General features: G+C 38.6%; 1 protein-coding gene across 1 annotated transcript; it reads left to right on the forward strand.

Annotated features, from left to right (window-relative positions):
- Positions 1-25,357, forward strand: LOC124163944 (alanyl-tRNA editing protein Aarsd1-B). Its single transcript, XM_046541064.1, has 11 exons — positions 1-159; positions 710-838; positions 2,996-3,155; positions 3,650-3,742; positions 4,072-4,202; positions 15,762-16,027; positions 19,434-19,500; positions 19,739-19,830; positions 20,877-20,931; positions 24,429-24,523; positions 25,053-25,357. The coding sequence occupies exons 1-11, from the start codon at positions 121-123 to the stop codon at positions 25,195-25,197; spliced, it is 1,272 nt and encodes a 423-aa protein (XP_046397020.1). The 5' UTR covers positions 1-120; the 3' UTR covers positions 25,198-25,357.
- The last annotated feature ends 749 nt before the right edge of the window (positions 25,358-26,106 follow it).

The following is a 26,106-nucleotide window of genomic DNA, read 5'->3' on the forward strand; positions in this document are numbered from 1 at the left end:
TCTCGCTAGTCACCTGTTCCTCCAGTGGTTAGGGTTTGTTTACATTCACGTGCATGAAACTCCTGGCTGTATCTCTGCTGTTACAACGTTCAGAATTTGTTATTTGTGAATATAATCAGGATGATACTCTGCTGCCAGCGAGATAGCTTCAAAACTGAGGTACACGGTATAAATATAATAGGTTACATGATACTCTTGACCTTGTCATTGAAGATACCTGTTATTATTAGTATAATGTGAGCTTGTTTATTGGCCAGAGTTTAGGCATGAGGTTGAATTGTTTAACAGTCATGGGCATGAGCTTAATTTCGTGGAATTGGAGGATGTCCTAGGGTGGTATCTTGGAGTTGAACATTGAATGGAAGTCAATTAAAACTTCAGTGGCGATATAGTACCTAATCTAGAGTTTGGCTTTATTTAACGACATTGAATTGAAATTCACAGGCGGTGCCTATCAGTGGCCTCTTTTTCCTATTCAAAAACGAGTAGGCCTGCTTGAGTCTGTCTAAACTGACAAAATTTCCCGAATAGAGTAAATCCTCGTTATGGATTGCATCATTCAGATTTCTAGCCCTTTTTTTTAGTTTTTTGCTCTATGTTTGAAATAAAACCGCGAAATTTCCCTGAATAAATTTTATCTTTCATAAAATTAGTTATTAATTTTTATTTTTGAGTATTTTACTATTCTTCCCGTTGTTTTATTCCTCAGTTTACCACAAAGGTGAAGTCATGCAAAGAAGTCGCTGCCAGCATACCGGTCGGTGGCAAGAAAGAAACGATACAAGCGTATGAAGTATTGCTTGAAGATTCGGTTCTTTTTCCAGAAGGTGGAGGACAGGTACGGGCAACATATTTATTCGTTTAAAATTAATTTCTTGCAGCATTAGCTTCCAAATTGGAAATTTAAATTATTAATGAGAATATAATCCATAAGCATTGAAAGTCTTCGACAATGTACTTTTGAAACAAGTATATACACGAAAGTAGCCACCTCCATAATTGATTGCTCTGGCTCATAGGAAGATAATAATTTTATAGCAGAATACAAGTTTCCGAGCTTGTCAGAAGTGAGGATAATGACTCTTTTGGAACTTCATTCCTTTGTTATTCAATAGGAAAGTTAATAATGTGAAACATTTATCAGATTTGGAGCCCTGTGAAACTGCCTTCATTCTCCACAAGTTATTAGTCCTCGCCGATGCTGTCCTTTAGATAGAAAAATAGGTGAAGAGCTAACCCTCTGGTGGAGTTAACAGAAACTAAGGGCTAGTTATAGTAATGCACTATGACTATTTCAGTTCCAATCCAATCTTTTAGCAAAATTTACGAAAGGGGAATAAAGGCAAATGATTTTTCCTCTGCAGAACTTTTACCCTTTAGTGTGCATCTACAGGTGACTCCGTATAGATGTGCATCTAGCAAAGCCACAGTTATTTCCTTCAGTATGGGAAGGAATGGTGAATGTAATCTACCATTCTTAAGCTATGGTACAACCTGGAGATGCATCAAAATGCTGCCTTGTGGTGGTTTATTCCTGGAAGCAGAAACCATTTTTTCCTCAGAAGCGAAGAAACCTCATAGAATGAAAAGATACATTGGTAGTTCAATAGCTAAAACATCTGGTGCAAATTCGTGGGATTTAGGTTTGCATCCCAGTCAAGGCAAATGATTTCTCCCAGTGTAAAACATACACCACTGGCTGTACAGCATTCTTTTCCTTGAATTATAGAGCTCATGTTGTTGAAAATTGAATAATTAGAGCTACATGCTGATTTAAAATCTCACTGTTAGTGATTATTCTCAAGATAAAAGGCATTGATTCTATTTTCAACCCTTTCCTGCCAGCGCCTACACTTGGAAAACGTTTTCCGTGCTATGAGTAGCATGAGAATATTTTAAACCTCTCTGTTCGGAGCTCTTTTTTGGGGTGGAGTTATCCTGGTATTTTCATACCTCAGATTTGGGACCCAGCTCAACTCATCCCTTACACCAGCCACTGGACTACACCCTTTAATCAAAGCATGAATCCACGGTCAACTTATTGCGTTACCAGTGTTTGTTTTTTTCAACCAAAAATTGTAGTTGATTTTAATGCTAAAATTTTGTTTAAAAAATGCTTCCGCATGTAACAAAACGAAGAATTCATTTCAAATACTTAAAAAGATGTAGTATGTAGCAAAATATAACATTGAAAAAAGTATTGACAATATAACCACTTTGAAGCAGATTCCTGCAGTGAGGATGATCATAAATGAGTGGGAGGGTCAGGCTTTCTGGCCGAGGAGTGGCCCTAAGGACTCGCTAAGCTGGGTCTCAGGCCAGGCCTGAATGCATCAGACAAATGCTACCTCAGTGGTCACTTCCCTTCCATCTCCTCAGCCAGTGCCAACTTCTGGTCGTTTGAGGTGAAAAATCTGCGACAGCTATACCCAGCATCAGGTGTTTTGCATTTGAGAATTCCCATTGGCTCCACCCGACATCCCATGCGAAAGGGTTAACTTTGAATGCCTAAAATAAATCTTCAATTTATTTGAATAGGCTTTGAGCGCTGATACGATGCAGGCTGCTACAAGGCAGCTGAGTACCCTGCTGGCAGGTAGGGCTTGGCTTAAATAAGGGTTGTTACCCTATGAAACGAAGTTTCCGATGTTAGGCAATTTTAATAGATAATTATTAAGAGATGTTTCCCTGAACTCTGTGCCTCATACATGTATTGGTAATCTCAGACAATGTAAAACTCCTATCTACTCGTATAGAAACTAGGTCCCTGTGACGTCACGTGGAATGGCATCGCATGGGTGCTAATCTGGCCTTTTTCAAATGCGCTTAAAATTGACCATTGCCATTCGTTTAAACTGGGATTTCTAAAACCAAATAACTTGTTTATGATGAATACAGTAATGGTGGGTAACAAATCACAATCAATGCCTTTCGTTTTCTTTGATGAAGGAAACTACCCTATTATGGAAATACCTTATTCTCTTTTGTTTTGTAGCCAAGTGATCATGGGTGGATTGACGAAGAAGAAGTTTTGGTGATAGAAAGGAGAGGGGAAGATGTAGTCCACACAATGAAGAAACCATTCTCGGTTGGCCAAGATGTTAAGCAAAAAGTTGACTGGGATTTACGCTTTGACAGGATGCAACAGCATACTGGTATGTTATTTACCAATGTCATTTTATTTTCCCTTCATTTTTCTTCAGTACTGTCAATCAATTAATTCTGGAATGCTAAGTAGTCAATAAGATCACATTCTCCTGAATACCACACAAATGATATTTATTTGTTGAACTTAATGGATTAAGTGCAGGGAAAGGAATATATTGCTGAGTTAGCCCATTAGAAAATCTTTCGAGGAATGCTTTTTTTGTTATTCTAAGCTGATTGCAATTATTTAACCAGTTTAAAGTGATAATGTATTCACAAATGTAATATTCTGCTATGCTTATTATTTATCTCTTACATATATTTATTGTGTGTATGAATACCTGGTTTTAATTTCATTGCTTGTGAATATCGTCTAAAAGTAGAATCAAGAAAATTTACGTGCCAGTGGCATGCATTATTTACGTGCAGCTATTATTTGAATTATATCAGTAAGTTTTAATAAAGTTTTTTCCAATTAAGTAAATTTATTTTGGATTTCCAGGTCAGCATCTAATCACTGCCATCGCAGATAAGCAATTCAAATATAGTACAACGTCTTGGTGGTTGGGAGATAAAGTCTGCCACATAGAGCTTGGTAAGTTGTTTCTTATTAACGCCCAATTTTAAAGAGGATTACAGTATAAATTATAAGTTATTAATCCGCAAGAAACCCATACATCTAGAGCTTTAAATTAATCCTTGTTGAACATTAGTCAAGTGTTTAGAACATATTTTTCAATTTAATTGACTCTATGGAGGAGCATCGTTAGGTTTTGTTTTGTAAGTCCAATGGGGTTGAAGTCAAATCATTTTGTGTGTGAGGTTTGGTATAGATTTAAATATGCTTAGGAATAATAAGGATTTGAGTTTAGTGTGAGAACCATGTATTGATTTTTCTGCTTATAATCAAAAATTTATTCTCAGAATCAGCCTCTGGAAATGTGATGACTGATGCAGAGATGAAAGACTTGGAGAGGGTGGTGAATGAGAAAATTAGGGAAGCTACTCCAATATCTGTTAATGTTTATGAGGAAGGGGATCCTCATCTCACCACTGTAAGTATTCTGAGTAAATAATGAATAGTCTTGTATCCAGTTCTGTACTTTATATGCTTTTCTGAGTTGAATTGGGCTGCTGATGTTATCTACTTATAAGGAGGAAAGGACTATGTGCAATTCATAAATTTCAAATAAAATAGAACCAAGGCTTTTATGAAAGAAAATACAGTAGAACTTCTTTATTATATGTTTCTGAAGGGACCACAAAAAATGAACATGCTACCCAGGAAAACATGCTAACCAGGGAAGTAAATAATAGAAATTGAGGTAATTGTAATCTGTAGAAAAGTCAACATAATTACAATAACTTTCCAAAGTTCTTATAGGATCGCCTTCCTGAACTCTTTTCACATTAATAATTAAGAAAGTAGCTCTTAGCTGCCAAAAAAATACCGTGTAAATGAAAATCACAAAGTAGGTTTCCCAGAGAAGATTATGTAAAAACGTGGTCATTTTCCCATGATTTGTTGTATACATATGTATTAAAAGGACAAGATAATCTAAATCATTTCTTTTTTCTCACAGATTACTTGTAGAATATGATGATTTCAATGTATGTCTAAGTATGTCAATTGGTTGTTTTAAAAAATCACAATAATTGGGCAACGTTTTCTTTGTCATAAATCAAATCGTCAACAAATCAACAGCCATACACATTTGTTCTCGGAATGAAACCGTATCGATGATTACCGATGATATTGATATGACTATTAGTAAGACATTTAAAGACTATTATAAGTAGATTTTTACATTCTACTGGTTAAATCCTCAAAAAAAATTGGTCCAATGTAGTCTGCTTTCTATTTCTTGTACCAAGATCAAGTATTTTTGAATTACGTTTGGCATGGAGATCCAAAGCATCATCTGTTCCCGCAAAACCTGTCAAGTAATGACGCACGCATTCCTCGCATTGAGAAATGCATTTGGATGCATAACGGTTGTGGAAAGGGAGATGTGAGAAGGTCATATGAATGTAAGAAGGTCAATGGCTGATAATAATAAAATAACCAATGAATTCGGAGGTTTACACGCTCAGAAGATTCTAGGAAACGACTTGCGGGTTGCTTCATTGCAAATAATTGAGCGTACTACCCAGGAAAGTGCCACTATTTCAAGCGTTCTAACCAAATAGTTTTACTTGTATTTAGCTTTGATGGTACTGGGTCCAAGAGTAATCACTGTGCTAAAGAGGAACATACTAACCAAGTTCCACTGTAATCCCATCGTAATGTGAATGGCATTGAATAATTACAGTAGATTCCGGTTAATAGGGACACATCGTGATTTGTGCACTTTGGCCCAATTAAGCGGCTGCCCCAATTAGCAGAACTATCCTGTATATAGGCATAAACAAATGTTGAAATGATAGAAAGAAGACTAAAGGATGTTTATAATGCAACATAAGTGTATTAAACTATTAATTTGATTAATAAATCAGCGAATTTAGGTAATTTATTATAATTTTAAAGATTTATAACAATTTAGTTAAAAATATTTTTCACAGCCTCGGGCGACACTGAATAAATGTCTTTTACTAACTCTTAATAAAGAAAAGTTCTATCCTCTTGTGGCATTTTTTAGTGTCCCCCCCCCCCCCAAAAATTTCTGGTACCCCCCCCCCAGAAATTCCTCGAACTTCCTCGAACTTCCTCCGAACTTATCCGCAGAACTTCTCCCGCCAAGAACTTTTCGCGCTAAGGTTTTTTCGCGCAAAGGATTTTTTGCGCAAAGGGGCCCTGTAGCAAAGTGCCCTGTCTCGCAAAATCCTGTCTCTGAAAAATCCTGTCTCTGAAAACCCTGCCTCTGAAAACCCTGCCTCTGGAAACTCAGCCTCTGGAAACAGCCTCTGAAACAGCCTCCGAAACAGCCTCCGAACCAGCCCCGAACCAGCCTACCTGCAATGCAAGATTTATATAGGACTACTGCGGAGAAATACTTCTCCTTGGCAAGCAAGGGGAAATCGGTGCTAAGGCCTTAGTATTGCACTTGGAGTGAGAAGTTTTACCATTGTCCTATCACAAACTCTCTCTCCCTCCAACACCTCACCCCAGTATCTCCTTCCCCTCCATGTGTTCCAATGAACGATTCCTCTGATGGCTCCAACCCAGAAGTTGAGGGGAAAATTCTGGGTGCTGGCCGTTGTCTCAAAACCAGGGAATGGTGTTTTGTGGAGCGGCCGTTTCTGCAGGGGCAGTGACGCATCAGTGGGCGGTTGTTGAATTCGCCTGGCTACCCCTCCACTCCCTGGAAGAAGCCCTCCCCTCAAATGCTGTCTCGCCTTGCATAGGCAAGCCCTCTTTCTGGTCGTGACCTGCTGGGAGTCACATGTCTTGTGAGCCATGAGATTTTTAGAGCAATTTTCTGCTGGTAATGTTTCTTTTGGGATCATGAATTTACTATCATTGTTTTCTGTAATACTTCTGATTTTTTGAATACTCTACTTTGAATAGATATCGTACGGTAATAACTCGTAAATTGTTTTTGGCTACCTTTTTCTTGTGAGCTGTTTTTCTTGTTTGTGGAGTCTTACCCTGATCCAGCATGTGACCGACGGTTGGAGTATTTCCCTTGTCTGGACTTACGTGAAAAATCAACCAGATTTTACGACGTAACGTCACATTTTGGTAGCAGAGCGTGGTTCGATTTCCTGTCCTTTCGTCGAGGTCTCCGAGTGCTGGACAATGGTGACATTTCTCCACTATTTCTCCACTTTTTGCAGTTTCTGGTTGTTTCTTCTCTTAAAAGTGAGTTATTTTATGTTCCATTAAGTGCTTTTTGGTTCGTGTGGGATTACGTGACTAGTGTTGCCGACTTTTCCTCGTGGTCATATGCCATTTGACATTAATGCTCGTAATGTTCTTGATAGTTTGGATAGCAGTTAGTTATTCTCGCACTATTTTTGGTAATTGGACTCTTCCAGCAGAGATAGATAGTTTTAAATCTCGCTCTTTCTCTCTCTTTTTCTCGTTGTCGTCACTTCACTTTTCAAAATGCCTGGAGGTATTGACAACCCGTACGAAAAAACTTATTTAACCACGGGCGAGGATCGTAAGGCCAGGGGTACGGCTAATGTGTCCGTAGGAAGTGAAGTTTCTAATAATGAACGGGAATCTTCTTTAGAAGTTGTTCCACCTCGCCCAACGCACGAGGAAAGCAGTGATGTTCACGTCTCTCACGAAATGTCTGCTTCTCAGACATTGCCAGTTTCTGAAGGGTTAGTGATTGTCAAACAATTACTCAGTGATTTTCCGCCATTTGAAGTGTCAAACAGTGAGAATTGGTTTAATTTCATGTTAAAAGTTAATGAAATCGTTTCTTTGTCCTTGGTTCCTCTGTCAACGTTATTGTACCTTGTAGTATCTAAACTACCTGCCAGCTCTCGTCATTTTTGGTTGTCTATGTTAAACTTGAATCTCGCATGGTCTCAAATCACAGAAAAAGTTTGGGCTAGAATTGTTAGTGACAGAGAGTTTGATCGTTTGATCACTACGAAAGTTAAGAGATTTCAGTTCCCTCGCGAAACGCCCCACGATTTCGTGTGTTCTGTGCGTAATGCCACTCAGGTGCTGGGTTTGCAGTATTCTGAGTCTTCTATTGTGCGACTCATTATTCAAGGGTTAAATCCTTTAACAAAATCTGCAATTATGTTCTCAAATCAGCCTAACACATTTGTAGAATTGGACTCTGTTATCACGCAGGCTTCTAAACATTTAATGGACTGTGCTGAATATTCCAACACTTTCCATCGTATCTCTAGGAATCCGTCTTCTGTTGCCTCTTCCAGTGCGCCTAGGGAAGTTTCTTTTCCTATAAATTGTTCTTACTGTCATAAACCTGGCCACAAAGTGAACGAGTGTCGCAAAAGACGACGATTTACTCAGCCTGCCGTGAGTTTGATGAGTGTCCGTGACAAGTGTTCGACTCGATTGCCAATATTATCTATTAATCTTCATTCTATGCCATGCCAGGCTCTAATTGACACTGGGTGTTCAGTTTCACTGTGTGATGAAGATTTCTTTGCTTCTCTGAAATGTTGCCGGAGAAAAATTATTCGTCAAAATGTTGACGTCGATTTAATCACGGTGTCGGGGCAGCCTTTTCATATTAATTCCTCTGTCTCACTCAAGGTTCAAATAGGCAAGTTTTCTTGGAACCACGTGTTTTATCTAGCTAAAATCCCGTTTCCCGTGTTACTGGGTGTGGATTTCATTTGTAATTCAAAGATGATTATTCGTCCGGCGAACGTCAGTTTTGAAATTGCCCCGAATTCTCTTTTTTCTTTTACGGACAATTGCGAAGCGTTTAAATCGGCGCCAGTTAGTAACTCATCCGAATCACATGTTCTGTCGTCCACTGAAATTACGTTGTGTGATAAGTTGAAGGGTTTATTGTCAAAGTATCCTGATGTGATTTCTCAAGAATTGGGGGTCACATCTGTTATGACCTACGAAATTGAACTGCTAGATTCTACTCCGATTCGATCCCATCCTTATTCATTGTCACCTCCAAAGGCAAATTTAATGAAGAAGCACATCCAATCTTTACTTGATAAGAAAGTGATTGAGGTTTCCAATTCAAACTGGTGTTCGCCAGCTTTTCTAGTGCCTAAAAAGGATGGATCTGAATGATTAGTGGTTGATTACCGTAAGTTGAACAAAGTTGTTAAATCAGACGGTTATCCTACACCTTCTGTTGAACATGCATTCCAATATCTTGCTGATGCAAAATATTTTACTGTTCTTGATCTCAATTCTGCCTTTCATCAAATACCATTATCTGAGAATTCTAAGAAATTAACTGCTTTTGTGACGCCGTTCGGAGTGTACCAGTATAATAGATTGCCATTTGGTTTTGTAAATTCTCCTCAAATATTCACTCGTCTCATTAATGAAGTATTGGGCGATTTGAAATATTCATGTGTCTACCCATATATTGATGACTTGTGTATCTATTCCAAGTCTGCTGAAGACCATGTATCTCATGTTAATGCTGTCCTCAACAAACTACGCAGTGCCGGTTTGACGGTGTGCGAGGACAAGGTTAAGCTTGGTGTGGAATCACTCACTTTTCTGGGCCATCTCATCACAAATGGAACCTTGCAAGTTGATCCTGAGAGAGTGAGACCAATTGAACAATTCCCAGTTCCCAGAAATGTGAAGGAAGTGGCCAGATTCATTGGACTTTGTGGGTTTTACTGCAAGTTTATTCCAAGGTATTCTGAAATTTCTATGCCACTGAATCGCTTAAAACGTAAAAATGTTCCTTTTCAATGGACAGCCGTTGAAAATGAGGCTTTCTGCCAGTTGAAGAAAGCTCTCACCAATCCACCAGTATTATCTTTCCCTCGATTTGACGAGGAATTTCATTTATTTGTCGATGCCAGTAATTTGGCGGTTGGTGCCGTTCTGAATCACAAAGTAAATGGTGATTTTGTCCCTGTGGCTTTCGCTAGTAAGGCACTCTTGGAACATGAACGTAAATTTTCTTCTTATGAATTGGAGTGTCACGCAATTCATTTTGGAATTCAAAAATTCAGTGTTTACTTACAAGTAAAACCATTTCACTTGTACACTGATAATGGTGCCTTGACATGGCTTTTCTCTCATCCTAAGCAGTTGGGCAAATTAGGGAGGATGGTTCTTAAATTATCCTCTTATAAATTCACTGTGCATCATGTTCGAGGATCATCTAATTCTGTCGCAGATTGTCTTTCTCGCATTGAGCCATCCTCATCTACTAATAGTCAATCAGATGTGGAATCTAACACTCATAAGGAGTCAGCTGTTCCTTATTCTTGTGTGTTACATAAATTGCCTTTGTCATTTGTCGACATTCGAAAACACCAAGAAACTGATCTCGTTCTAAAGGATATTTTCAATCAGATTAATAATAATTCCTTGAACGACAAAAACTATTTTCTGAAGGGACAGCTATTATGTTATGGGAATTCTAAAATTAAGCGAGGAAGAGCTGTTTTGCCTACGGTCTTGAGGCCTATGATTTTTCAATATTTTCACTGCTCTAGTATGTCTGCTCACTTGGGCATGGCTAAAACTTATGATAAGATTAGCAGACACTTTTGGTGGAAGGATATGAAAAGAGAGGTTTATGACATGGTCAGAAAATGCCATCTGTGTCAAACTTGTAAACCCAGAAATGCTCCACCTCCTGGCATGCTATCGTCGCACAATCCTTCTGAAGTTTGGGAAAGACTTTATATTGACTTTGTGGGTCCTTTACCTCTGACTAAAGGTGGACACCAATATGTACTTTCTCTTATTGATGGATTTTCTAAGTTTTGTTTTCTTGAGCCAGTTCGCAAGGCTACGGCCGGTTCGGTTGTTTCAATACTCACTCAAAGAGTGTTTCCAAAATTCGGTTTTCCAAAATATTTGGTTTCTGATAATGCACAAGTTTTCAAATCTCATGCCATTAAGGAGATGTGTTTGCAACTGGGGGTTAAGCAAATTTTTGTTTCTCCATACTATCCCTGTTCTAATCAGGTAGAGAGATTGCATAGAAATCTAAAATCTGCACTTGCTATTTTGTGCAATAATGCTCACCATATGTGGGACACTATGCTGGCTGACTTAAATTTTGCCTTGAACACTGCCTCTCATGAGAGCAGTGGTTATTCTCCTGCCAAAATAATTTTCGGCAGAGAACTTAAGCATCCTTTAATTAATCAGTGGGACATTCCAAAATCTTTATTCGAGAATGATCTCAGCGATAGTGACAGACAAGTCTTCCTGAATCATGTTATTGCTAATTTAAAAAAGGCCAGAAATAGGCATAAAGAATCCTATGATAAATCTCACTCCCAAATCACTTTCTGTGTGGGAGATCTTGTTCTCTGCAAGAACCATCCTGTCAGTTCTAAAGGTGAACAGAAAATGGCAAAAATGGAACCTCTGTGGAACGGACCTGTTGTGCTTAAAAAGTACCTCTCTCCTGTAACAGTTATTCTGGAAGTTTCTCCTGGGAAAGAGAAAATCTGTCATGTTTCTCATTTAAAGGCATATCATGGTGGCATTGCTAATTCCAGTAATTAAAAGGAGAGAAATATCATTGATTTTTTTTTTTTAATTTTTTTTATTTTTCTCAATGAATGCTAATGTTTGCTTTCTCAAATACTATTTGATGCTTGATTTCGGTGTTGAATTTCTCTTGATTCCTAATAATATTGTTTTGAATAATGAATAATAAGTCTATTTCTATGCTTGTAATTGAAATTGTTCTGAAATATTGTATTGTACTTGCTTATTCTCACTTTTATATCACTCATGTTATTTAGTGTCGGTCTACCGTGGTTGTGAGATGGGGTAAGGTGGAGGATTATGGGTGCTTGGAGGGAGAGGACGGGAGAATAACTTGGGGGGAAATCCCCGAGATGGCTCGTTTCCAGATAAGCTGTGGAGGTGGCCCCAGTTATTAAGATTCAATTGTGTTTTGTGTTACCTTTCCTCCACCAAGACTTATGGACATTCTCACAATTCTTGACAGTGATAAGTGTCGTGATTTTGCAGTGTTCGATATTCTATCGATGGCTGAGTGATTGAATTGATCAGCTGATCTTAAGACTGCCTACTGTGTTTTAGTGTGGCTTTGGCGTTAGGTTGCGACCTTCATCGCCCGACAAGTATGAACTTTCATCTTGTCGCAACCAGCATGTAGCTCTCATTTCTATTGTTAATTGAAGAGTGAAATTTAGAGTGATTTCTTTTGTTGATGCAATATGCAGTTCTCATTTTGTTAGCATCGCCTTTGATTCTTTTTGACTTGTTTAATTAATACTGAGAGATATATATACACATCTTGATTAAATTTAGCCAGTACTTGTTCAATAGCTGACATGAATACCATATGCCTTGTAAATATTAATAATTGTGGGAAAATCGAGGAATTTAGTGCAATCTATTGTCATTTATGTAAATCTTGTTGAATTTTGGAGGATTCTTTATTGATAATTAATTATGGACTGATAATATTTACAAACATGGAGGGTTTAAATGGAGAAATACTAATGCCAATGTATATTAATTAAGTGAGACACATATTATGCTGAATATTTTTGCTGGTATTTTGATAACTAATAATTATTTAGTGAATAACCGTATTTTTGAATAAACTTGTACTTAATGATTATATAATATGGGGTATATATTTTGTTGGTCGACCCTAACTTTCTCTTGGGTTGCAATATGAATTTTGGGTAGAAGTTAAAACCCATTTTTGTGAATCGTTGTTTTTTGATAAGGTGGTTGAACCCAACTAATGGGACAACCCAGGGTTCCCATGAACCCAACTGCTTCACCAACCCAATCTTGCCCATTTACTAAGTGGTTGGTTATTGTATTGCCTTACTTGGTTTAAAAACCACAAAATATCTCTGATGAGAGAAGGAACATTTGAGTTTGGTGAAGATATCCTGGTGTTATACCAATAAAAATCTTCCCAGTTCCTTCTAGTCGCTGATGATAATTATTTGTAATTTTGATTCACTGTACTCCGAAACAAGCATCACATTATGACATATTGATTATTAATTTTATTTTCTTGCTATGTAATACTAAATAATCTACTCTATATCAATTCAGCAATATTTCTTGTCTCACTCTTGTAATTATGTCATGTTACTCACTTAAGAATTCTGTTGAATTCCAAACATCACTCCTGAGGTTATTATTTACAGAGTGATAAAAATGTATGTTCTTGTCAAAACTATTTTTGAGTGATATTTCTTGAAAACTATTGTCTCAATCAATAAACTTTTTACATTCAGTTCAATTCTAACCACTGAATAATGGTTTTTGTGAAATTCATGGGGGTTAAACAGTGGGGGTTCATCCAGTGAAAACCAGTGGACCTGTGATGCCTCGACAAGTTTTCTAGGCATTAATCAGTTCTTGGTGGACGTGTCTTGGTCCCCAAGTTCAAGCAATTTTTGTGGTCATTTTCCCACAGAGGATGTGGCATTTTTTAGTGTCCCCCCCCCCCCAAAAATTTCTGGTACCCCCCCCCAGAAATTCCTCGAACTTCCTCGAACTTCCTCCGAACTTATCCGCAGAACTTCTCCCGCCAAGAACTTTTCGCGCTAAGGTTTTTTCGCGCAAAGGATTTTTTGCGCAAAGGGGCCCTGTAGCAAAGTGCCCTGTCTCGCAAAATCCTGTCTCTGAAAAATCCTGTCTCTGAAAACCCTGCCTCTGAAAACCCTGCCTCTGGAAACTCAGCCTCTGGAAACAGCCTCTGAAACAGCCTCCGAAACAGCCCCGAACCAGCCTACCTGCAATGCAAGATTTATATAGGACTACTGCGGAGAAATACTTCTCCTTGGCAAGCAAGGGGAAATCGGTGCTAAGGCCTTAGTATTGCACTTGGAGTGAGAAGTTTTACCATTGTCCTATCACAAACTCTCTCTCCCTCCAACACCTCACCCCAGTATCTCCTTCCCCTCCATGTGTTCCAATGAACGATTCCTCTGATGGCTCCAACCCAGAAGTTGAGGGGAAAATTCTGGGTGCTGGCCGTTGTCTCAAAACCAGGGAATGGTGTTTTGTGGAGCGGCCGTTTCTGCAGGGGCAGTGACGCATCAGTGGGCGGTTGTTGAATTCGCCTGGCTACCCCTCCACTCCCTGGAAGAAGCCCTCCCCTCAAATGCTGTCTCGCCTTGCATAGGCAAGCCCTCTTTCTGGTCGTGACCTGCTGGGAGTCACATGTCTTGTGAGCCATGAGATTTTTAGAGCAATTTTCTGCTGGTAATGTTTCTTTTGGGATCATGAATTTACTATCATTGTTTTCTGTAATACTTCTGATTTTTTGAATACTCTACTTTGAATAGATATCGTACGGTAATAACTCGTAAATTGTTTTTGGCTACCTTTTTCTTGTGAGCTGTTTTTCTTGTTTGTGGAGTCTTACCCTGATCCAGCATGTGACCGACGGTTGGAGTATTTCCCTTGTCTGGACTTACGTGAAAAATCAACCAGATTTTACGACGTAACGTCACACTCTTGCAGATAGTATAACAACAAGAGCTATCAAAAAAGGGCAAGAATAGGAACATTTGTGAAAAATCAGAGTAAATCAAATGAGGAAAATATAAAAAGATAGTATTCTAAAAACAAAAAAATTTTAATTTCGTCACGAATGTAGAGTCTATGTCGCCAAGTCATGGCCCAATAAAGCTGCATGCTGTCCCAACTAAGCAGAGAATCGAGAATCTTCTGGGATATTCCTCTATTGGGTTCTGTTCTTCAAGATCTGCCCCAGTTAAGCGGCTGCCCCAAGTAACCGGTGGACCCATTAAACGGAATCTACTGTATTAAAAATTTATTTTTGGTTCACCTCCATAGCCTATCCCCTATCATTTTTTCTTAATCCATCATTGTACTTTCCCCACTGACATCCTACAAAGTGTGGTCCTTTTTTTCCCTCAAGATTTCCCATCCCAGTGCATTGAGCATTTTAGTAAAACACTGTCCTTCCTATGTTTCCTCTGTCCTATATTTCCTTGGTAAATATCTAGTCCCTTTTCTTTTCATTTTCTGCAAGTTTTTTATCTACCTTATATGTCTGAATATACAGGGTGTCCCATTTATCTTGACTACCCGATGTAACTTTATGTCCAGATGCAAATTCAAAAATATGTGTCAAGCAAATGTTCATTAGCCATCAGGGGGACATTAATCAGCATGGCTGCCTTCCTTGTAGCTTTGTTATTTACAAAGATATGAACAGCGGTATGTCTTTTTTAAATGGAGGAAATGAGTTGCCGAATAAAAAATATCGGGTGCCACTTGTAAAAGAAATACCGCTGTTCATATCTTTGTAAATAACAAAGCTACAAGGAAGGCAATCATGCTAATTAATGTCCCCCTGACGGCTAGTGGACATTTGCTTGACACGTTTTTGAATTTACATCTGGACAAAAAGTTATTTTGGGTGGTCAAGATAAATGGGACACCCTGTAGTCCCCCCTTTTTTTCCAAAAATGCCTGTGGTAAAAGTAAAAGGGGGGACAATATTCAAACGCATTTTTTCAAACTTTTCCCAAAACTGAAACCTCAAAATTAGGGAGGGGACTATATTCGGAGAAATATGGTTTTTGTATCTGTCAATATTTTTTATATTCTCTATCTATTCTATTTTGTCGTTTTTACTGTAGCCCCTATCTTCCCACTGTCCCTCTCATTGGGATTTTTCTTCCTTATAGAAAAATCTCCCCGGGATGGTGGTAGAGAAATTGCTTTTGCTTGATTTCGCTAGGTAGGGCCTCCTTTGCTTCCATAGCACTGGAGTGTTTTATCCCTATTTCCCTCCCTTCCAGCCCTTTCCTTTCCCTGGAGGCGTCGGCGGGCTCCGATCGCGACGGCGTCTCTATCCTTTTCCCTTCCTGTCATCCCCCTCCCCGGGTGCGCGGGCGTATAAGCTACGTGCTTGGTTCCCGGCCCCGGTGCGTTGTAACCCTGGTGAGGGTTCGCCCAGAACCCTCGAAGTTTCTGTAGCCCCTATCAGCAGGAAACGACAGTCTAATATAATGATTTGTCTTTTTTGCAGGTGAGAACCAGAGGTCTTCCGGATGGTTTCAAAGGTCCAGTGAGGGTGGTCACAATCACAGGGGTGGAGGACAATATGTGCTGTGGAACGCATCTTAAGCATCTGGGTCAGCTTCAAGCAATCAAACTGCTGTCTGTGGAGAGGGGCAAGGCACGAGGAGGGAAGCCCAATCGCTCCTTCTTCCTCTACTTCCTCGCTGGTGGTCGCGTGCTATCTCGCCTGGATGAATCACTTCAGAGGGAGTCGCAGTTGACTGCATTATTGAAGTAAGGTGATATATTGGTATGTTCTTGCTGGATGGACTGGAATCCCCTCACGAATATTTATGGGGTAGATTGCACTTTTAAAATTTTGGGGGCTTATTACCGCTATCTCATTACAATAGGGTAGTTTCCTTCATCAAAGAAACCGAAAGGCATTGATTGCGATTTGTTACCCACCATTACTGTACTCATAATACACAAATTATTTCGTTTTAGAAATACCGGTTTAGACGAATGGCAATGGTCCATTTTTATCCTCATTTGAAAAGGGCCAGATTGGCGCCCATGCGATGCCACTCCACGTGACGTCACAGGGACCTAGTTTCTATACGAGTAGATAGGAGTTTTACATCGTCTGAGATTACCAATGCATGCATGAGGCACAGAGCTCAGGGAAACATCTCATAATAATCACACATTAAAACTGGCTAAGGTCGGTAAGTTTTCTTCGTTTGATAAGGTATTAATAAACCTTTTTTAAGCCAAGCGCTACCATCCAGCAAGGTACTCAGCTACCCGCTAGCATCCTGCGTCCTATCCAGTGGCGGCTCGTGAGTCAAATGCTAGGGGGGGCGCACTCCACCGGGGGGTCATAATTTTTTAATATTTCGTGTATTTTATTAAGTTTTTACGGCAATCTAGGAATTAAATTTTGTGATGCCATATGTTCCGTTTTTTTCAACAAAAATACCTAGTTTTCCTAATAAAGCTTGATTAATAAATACTTAATGCAGAAGACTCTCGGTCATACGGATAGGCTTTGTCCGGACTCTCGATTATACTGATCAATGATCTTGAAGGATAAAAATATATTTGCTGCGATATTTTGCAAATACAAACGAAAATACGTAACTTTCGGTTTTAGCGCCTACATTCTTTGTGCGAATATGCCCGCAATTCACTTCTGTTGTTCATTTTGCAATCATAATGCGTTATTTGTCAAATCTATACAATATTTGCAATGATTTATGTAGCAATGACACTTGTAACACCTGAGGAGGGAGGGGAGTGTCACTGACTTCCACTAGGCAACAAACACTACTAGAATGCACGCGCTTTGCTATGGCAGATGTAAACTTCGATTGAGGTGTTCGCGTTGCTTCTTGAATACAATATGATTTAAATCAATAATTAAACACACATTTTAAAAGAATCTGAAATACCCACATTCCTTTAGTTATATTGCAGAAGTCCATCCTTCTTTCCTTTTGTCCAGCAAAGTGATCAATTACACGTAAACCAGCGCCGGACAACAATTTCTTTCCGATTGAACACATGGCAAAGGTACTAGTCTATAAAAAAACAAGGGACTTAATAAACAAGGGACGACACAAAATAGGCCGACGAAAAATACGATCAAAAAGAACAAGGTGGCTGGACACAGAATTGGGACAATTTTTCCCTATATTTCCCTAAATCAAAAACGAGCACTGTTGATTAATTAAAATTGTCTTCTTGAATGTACTCACAGCACTAAGAAACTTCTTAATCGGCAATTACACACAGTTAACTCCTCGAAAATGATGTCTGAACTCATTTCACTCCGTTCTTTCCGAGAGTCTTGCCGTTACTATCATACTATAAGGACGACTCAAGGGAGATAGAAGTCGTGGTCCACTAATGCTGATTCAGCTGAGGGACGAATTTAAGGTCAGCAAAGGCATTCAAGCAAACAGAAGACGTCACGGACCATCTCCTTGAGTCTAAGATTCATATGTGGTAAACACACGAAACGCCAACGGGTCGCACTTGGAATAACCATGTCTTCGAAATAATTGCCATGATATAATAGAAAATAAATTCTAGATCGTAAAAGAAGACGACTCTGAGCCACAGATGGGAGCTGTAAGGATCTCCGCACCATGATATGAACTCTTCGAAGCCACTTAAATCAGACCCAAGTGGACATTTTTCGTCAGACAGCTACCGCTCTGCCGCTGAGGAATTAGGTGAACATGAACTAATAGAACAAGGACGGCTAGAAAAATGATGAATCTACACACAAAAGGTGCATTGTACGCGGCACCTCTTGGCATTCATTGAATGACTCTATTTAAAGTCACCTTTTACGGGTTAAATCATGTTCAATCCTTCACCCATATCACGCACGCACCTATTTCTTAAATTATAAATAAGTGGGGAATGTTAACTGATTTTTCCCAATACTGCAGGCCTTTTGATAAATTCATCTGAAAAATAGGTTCCGCATTTCTAATCGTCGGGAAGATATGAATACATTGTTAAGGCCTAAATATTATAATATTAGTTTCCCCAAGGTTCTTGAAATTCGTAATCATAACAGAACTGTGGCAAATACTCGAGAATAGTTTTCCTACGTCAATACGGCCTTTAACTGGTTGGATTTTATGTGTTCCGGAATTCAAGCACCCAAAAACGCAAGCATAATGAGATAATTTATTCTCTGTAGCAATACCTACCAGTAATTAAAAATTAAAATCGTATAGCTACACCCAGTACAGTGACCATTCTGATTCCGTAGGTCCCTTTTCTGTGGCAGCACCAAGTAGACGCCAGATTATACGCCCGCCGGCCTGCGCAGCGATGTCAACTCACACGTCGCTCTGCGCATTCTCGGACGACGTCCCAAGACTTCCATAAGACACAACGTTAGACGCGTCATAGCACCAGCGGCCCCCACCACTACCACTCTCCATATAACTGCATGGGGATGGATTGGGACGTTCTGGCCAGCGCCCCACGGCTACAAATACGAACTCCTCGCGCTATTTCTTTTCGTGTTTTTCCTACACTTTCGATATATGCGACTGAAAAAACACTCTGATTAATTAGATGTATAATTATAAATTAATGGATATTAATTTTTTTTTACTTTTTAAAATATTTGGGAGGGGCGGCGTCCGAGAGTCCTTATGGGCAAGCCGCCACTGGTCCTATCAGCGCTCAGAGCCTCGGTCAAGGTCACCTCACAAGGCGGGAGGGGGAACCAGAAATACGTCACATGGAGAGATTTCCTTACCCGTCGCGTTTTCGCGCGCTTGAAAATTTTCACTTTTCATTTAATCGTGAAAAATAGATATCGTCATTTAAAAATCTAAAAGCGTGAAATACGTACTCCAGGAGTAATAATCTTCCGATATAGGCAATAAAAAAATAATAGGAAACCACCCTATTTTTATCACTGCTAACTCTAGAATCTCATCATTATAAACTTTTCTATGATACATACTTCATTCTTAATTTTTGATCAACTGTGATTATTTTCTAAATTTACCTTATGCTTTTGCCTTATAAAATATATATACTAAAGAATTTTTGTGACTATTCATTGAATGTGTTGTTTGTGATGAGATACTTTTGTACCATTAGTTACATACTTTTTTCAATTCAATAACATGTTCTTATTTTAATCCCCTTTTTACTTACTTAGAAATTCACCTGCTGATCATGTTGATTTGGTGGATAAACTTCAGAAATCTTATAAGCAGTGTAGCAAGGTAGGTATTGTTTTGTTTTTTCATATATGTACATATGTTATGCCAACCCTTAGATTTTTTTAACATTTTAACTCCTTGATGGAGGAATTATCATTTAGTTGGCTTATATTGACAGATAAATTTTAGACATTCTTGACATTTATACATAGTTCAATCACTGACAATCACTCTCATTATGTAGGGTTATGAGTAAAAAAAACATCAAAAATATTACAATGCATTTTTTCTCAACTTTCAGAATCTTCAATCAGTCCTGAGAAACGTTGCTGTTATGGAGGCAGAAAAGTTTAAAGTGCTAGAACCCAAGCCTAAGTTTTACTCTTTGCACAGGTGAGAATCTGTCTTTCATTCCATGATCAATTGATGGATACATAAATAATTTTTTGTGTTGTAAATGTTTGCTAAAATGTATGACAATCGATAAGGAATAGGGTTTCAAGAGTTGGTGACATTACTACTTAGGATGCGTAAATTCTCTATCACTAATAGCTGAACCTCTCTTTTATGTCATTCAGTCAAAGTTATATAGGTACCGTATAAACTTGTATAAGAGGTGTGGCTATTTTCCTGGAAAAAGAAGTTTAAAATGCCTCTTTGCCAAATTTTATCTACCTGTCTAACTTTTAAATTTCTGGAGAGCTGTGTGACCTTGATGACCAGCATGAGTCATTAAAGGAGAGGTGATCGCTTCCTCACTAGTTTTGAAGTGATGCAAGATATGCAGTCATTTATAAACTTGTGAAAACTTACCACTAGAGAGAGCATGGGTATGGGATACAACTGGGGGATAGTAATTGGTGGTGCATGCAAGTGCGAGCACCAGAATTTACCATCGCCCAGTTTCTTTTTCCATCATCGGGAAACTTTCCATGACTCCACCACATATATACATACACCTGCCCTAAGCACAACCGAGAGAATGTGGTGATTACATCTAAAATATTTGCTTGTATGCCACGATAGGTCAGTGTAGTTCCAAAATGAATGATGGCAAAAAGTTCTGATCTTTTGCAGCAGTTGAAAAACTTCAAGTTATCAAAGCTGTTGAGGAAGTATTAAACTGTGGTGTCGGGTAAAAGGATGATGTGCAGGAATAATGCATTGGAAGATGGAGGAAGGATAAGTTTGCACAATTCCACACCAATAGGGACTACGACTTTTTGGGGAAAATTTGTGAGCTATCCTCTCTGCCAAAACAGGCACTCAATACGTTACGGGTTGACTACAATGTGGTTGTGAAGTGTGGAATCATTTTCTTTTATGTAAATTAATCTTTCAATATCTGAATTGATTCCTAATAATTAAAAATATTAATCTTAGTCTCTCAAAGGGTTTTTAAAATCACATATTAAGTAAACTGGTTCTTATATTCACAGGAAGGAAGCAGAACCAGACTTCATGAGTGTATTTCTCACTGAGGTTGGAAGTCAGGTATGCATTTGAAATTCATTATTGAATGTTCAAGAATATCAATATTCTTGAAAGTGTACTCTGCATATTCTTGTCAGAATACAATATTCTTTCAAGAATATTGAGAATAATAAAATACTTGCTTATTTGAGGAGTTCATATTTGGAGACATTATGTAATTATTAATTAATGTTTTTAGATTTCAAAGATGCAAATGAAAAATAGCTCAAAAGTTTAACTCAAGAGTATAACTATCTCAAATCTCACTCAAAGATTGAAATGTCCCAACTTTCACAAATTTGTGAAATTTTGTAATCCCCACATTCATCTAATCCATATTACCTTCAATGTGATTACCACGTTATATAAATATCACCTGCGCAAAAAACTTATGAATATTTTCAAATGATATTTTAATTCAATAAATAATTCTTAATTGGCCCAATGTACAATAGTTAGGCCTTTTAAATCATATCATCATTTAAAAATTTACTTTTAGTGGATCGAGTTGGTTCAAGTTTCATGAGTAAAGAGTTACTATTATCTTAAGTTATTTTATTTGATTAATGGTCTCTAATTTCTATGGCTGGAACCTTTTTTTTTCTTCTTTTGTTAAAATACGAGGGCCGTTTCTTTTCAAGCTCTGATGGGAAATGATTGATTAAAAATTATTTCATAGGTATACATTGATTACACTTGTGGTGTCCGTTCGACATAATCGCCTTGGCGATTGAGGAATTGGTCATGCCTGTGGGCAAGCTTTACCTTACCTTCTTCATAGGATGTTGCCGCCAATGACTTCTAATTATTTTTGCCTTTGTCCTGAAGCACATTGCCTGTTTGAAAACACTTCCCTCTAAGCCACGTCTTCATTTCAGTTTAAAGATGGAAATAACATGGCGCCAGGTCGGTATTGCACAGTGGGTAGTTGAAAATGTCCCATTGGTAGTTGAAATTGCTCAAGGAGCAGTTGGGATGATGCATCAGTTCTGAGATGACGGTTGTTGTCATGGATCATAACACTTACAGAAGTCAGCATGTCTCTACTTTTGTTTTGAATGAAAATGGACGTTATGTTTTACACTGTTTCACATTCTAGCCATGGTGCATTAAACAAATTCTCTTTTGTCGGCATAAAGGTCAAGACATGCCAATGCTGAAGCCATACAGCGAGTTTTCTGGCTGTCGGTCTGCAGTGCACACTAGGCGGGAGTATCAATTGAGGCAGTGTAGGGTATTGATGTAGTTAATGAGATTGTTACTACAGTAGACTCTCGTCAATACGAACAATGTTATTACGAAGTTCTCGTTATTATGAAGCAAATCATTGGTCCTGACAAAAAGGCCTATCCAAGCTATAGTGAAAGAAACGTTATTCCAAAATTTTTGTTTTTATGAAATTACGAACCTCAGTCCTGGTCCTGGCGGTTATAAAATGAACTTTATTACAAAGTTCCACGCATAAGCAACAGCATTTAGATGGATATTCACTACGCTAAGTTTTAATAAGCGTTTAAATTCTTCTTGTGTACTGAGCCCAAGAGCATCAATTATGGTTCTTTATTCAGTGTAGATGCAACATCATATAATAAGCTTCATTCATGTGGAGTCATGGTGACCCCCTTATTCATCATCATCATTAGTCAACAATCCTAAGATTGGTTTGACGCAGCTCTCCATTTCTCTCTCCTATCCGCTAATCTCTTCATAGCTACATATTTATTCTCTTTTACATCCTTTATAACCTGTCCTATATAACTCATTCGGGGCCGTCCCTTGCCCTTTTTCCCTTCCACTTGTCCTTCAACGATTGTCTTCATCAGACCATCGTGCCTCAAAATGTGACCAACTAAGTTGTCCCTTCTTCTGCTTAATGTTTTTAGGAGGCTTCTCTTTTCTCCCACTCTCCTTCTTACTGGCACTTCCTGGTTACTCACACGGTATTACCGCTCGTAAATTGGACTCACAGTTAGTCCTCTTCCTACACACATTCGATTTACGAATTTTCAGAGGTACGAGTATTTAAAATTTTCAAATTTCAAATTTGGCGCCTTTCGATTTGGCGGATGGTATGGGGTGTGGCGCAGAGGAACTCTCACTGTGGGCACAATCTGAGCAAAGCATCATTGAATCCGGTGTGAATTGAGGAACTGTTCAGCGTTTCACCCGTTCTTCCTTACCGTGAGGAGCGATTTTTTTTTCAGCTCCAGCTATGTCGCACGACCAGCTAGATCAGTCCATGATATTGTGAGTGAGAGCATGATTGTGATGCATTTTGTAGGATAACCGTACTTCTCAATGCCTTTCATACAGTCCGGCTGGCAAGAGTTGCCCGATGACGGCACAATAGGAGGGGCGGATAACCCTATGCCAGCACGGTTTACAGCCAATCGCTGTCCCTCAAACGCACCCTCACCTCGTCTCACAACGTTTTCAACTACATAAGGCGCACAGAAATAAGCCTGATCCACTAAAACAAACCCTTTCTTCGAATCACCAAAACAAGTGATTCTTCCTCTGGGTCCTTCACGCTTGTCCTCCCTTCCAACTCCTTTCTTCCTAGAACCCTTTGTAGGCGTTTCCCTTTCTTACCTGGCAACCTTGCCCCCTACCCCGACCTAGACCATTCTGTGTGTCATCAGACAACTCTCGGCGGCCGTACTGTAGGTTTATCAACTTAGGAACAAGGTCTTGGAATGCATCCAGTTCGTATATCGGACTTAATGTATTCAGGAAGATATCAACCCTCGATTGCGTCATGCTGCATTCTTCTGTTGAGCAACTGAAACAAATTTTCCTGTTTATATTGTGGCATCCCACCCCTGGCTCGCCCGGATACCAAAATAGAACCGGGGGGGGGGGGGATGTCTCAAAAAACAAAAGAAAATATATAAATTCGCGTGGATCCCTCCCGCATGGGACCTACGGGACAAACCTATGTCAATCTATTCGTACAATTTGCAGAAATTAAAAATATTCCCCTTCTTTGGAAATAATTGCGGGTGGGGGGTTCCCGATTCGACCTGATGGGTAACGTTCGGATGCTTATGCACTCTTTCACAACGCATTCACGGAAAGAAAAATGACCGGGGCGAAAGGAATGGCGAGGGATATTTTTTATTAAGATGACCCGTGGAGGAGTTAAAACAAAAACACTTACTCAAAACTTTCAGCGAAACAAAATTAATTCAAACAATAAAACTGCATGTAACTAGACAAAATAGAAACCCTCTTATGAACTAGTGATGTATGAGTTGGTGAAAACAATTTATGACACATCAATGATAAAACACAACAATATAAATTGATTTTCAAGATGAAATAATTGAAATGGCATACGATTACAACTAAATATAGTTCGGTTGTGAACAGATAAATAATGATACACATTTTTTCTACGGAAATGTCACCCTTTCCTTCTATAGAGTTATTCATACCCAGTTTGAAGTAGGTAGTTAAGTCTGACTTTTTTGTGGCAAATCTCCATCTTTTCTTAATTTTGTGTCTATTTTTTTCAGGATACTTTGTTTTTCCTATCTGTTGGAGACCCTAATGGAAGTGGAAACATGATTTTGTTTGGAGATTCCAAAATTCTTGAGAAGCTTGGACCAATGTAAGTGAATAGTCTTCTTCTAACTTGGTCATATTTTTTGTTCTCACATTCTGGTAAACTTCAAATCAAACCCTTAGTGATAATTTCTTTCCTAAGTAGCTGTGTGGATGATCAGGTGTAAGAAAACAGTGGAAAGATAATAAATTCCCAGTTATACTGTAATTGCTGCTCTAAAGATATGTATTTCCAATGAAGATATAAGCAAGGGACTCTTTGGTATATGTATATATATTGCCATATCTATTGTTAATTTATATTAGATCTTATTAATTAATTTTTGGAGTGCTTCGCATTGGTATTTAGCTACTACAGTTTACCGTTGTGGTTTTATGTGTACATGTGATGCCATTTTATTGGACCAACTACTTTTATATGTGTGTGCGTAGAATTAGGGAAGATATATTGCTCACTAGCATTACAAGCTGCTGATTCTTAATGTTAAAAATTCACTTTTCACAGTTAACTTAGTGATCAGTTTGATATGATTTTTCCGTGTATTAAATTGGATACTTTTTTTTCCAATTTCCAGAGTTTGTGAAATATTGGGTGGCAAAGGTGCAGGTAAAGGACAAAGATTCCAAGCGAAAGTGTCAAACCTAAAAAGGAGACCTGATGCAGAAGCTGCAATTGAACAGTTTCTGACCACCCCAGTGACTGATGCAAATGAATTATGATCATTTTAATTACCCTTCCATTGGGTTTTCTAGTCAGGTGCTTGGCATTGATATAATGGCCTTATCAGGAGGGTAACTAACATATCGGTACAAGAACGAGATATGTTGAAGTGTTTTCACAGTGTGTATTTTCTCTTGACAATAAAGCTATGGAAAAGAATTCTGTTGTTTTATTAAAGCATTGAATCTATTGGTAATTAGACAGTCACCGTGTTTGTGTTTAATTCAAACCCAGAAATGAATGTATGTGCCAAAAAACTTTTTCTGGATACTGGGAAGGAATTATACTCGAGCATTGTTGTAACCAAACCAGGAATATGCTACGGGGGGGATGAATAGGCATAGAGGGTAATCCCCCCAGTGGTGCAGCAAGGGGGGGGGTTATGGGGGATATAACCCACCCCCAGAGCTCAATGAAATTTTTAAGTTTAATCTATTTCACTTAATTGGATTAATGTTACGTATAGAATAGTGTAAGGATTAATAAAATATCTCTCTAAATGCTGTAAAACTCACCATTTTGAACCATTTATCTTTATTTATTATGGCAGAGGGCCCCCACACCTCCCACTTTCCCGCTTACCCTGGCAGGTATGCCACACCCCCAGGACCCCCAGTATTAGTTGCTCCTGAAACCCCCCCTAGCCTTTATTAGCTGAGCCCCTGATCTTTATTAGCTTTAGCTGAGCCCCTGATCCCACCTCCAGGGTATGGGGTTCCCAGGAAAATTTTTGAAAAATGACATACCTGGAAATACATTTCACATCATTTTAGCTCTTAAAACATAACTTTAAGCATATGCAGTTATTATGCATACGTCAAAACCAGACAATAATTAAATTTTTTTTATTTCCCTGAGGCTTTAGAGTATCCAACGCTTTGTTCAATGCATTTTTCTTATTTATAGGA

The sequence above is a fragment of the Ischnura elegans genome, chromosome 8 (genome assembly GCF_921293095.1).
Source record: "Ischnura elegans chromosome 8, ioIscEleg1.1, whole genome shotgun sequence".
Lineage (NCBI taxonomy): Eukaryota > Metazoa > Arthropoda > Insecta > Odonata > Coenagrionidae > Ischnura > Ischnura elegans.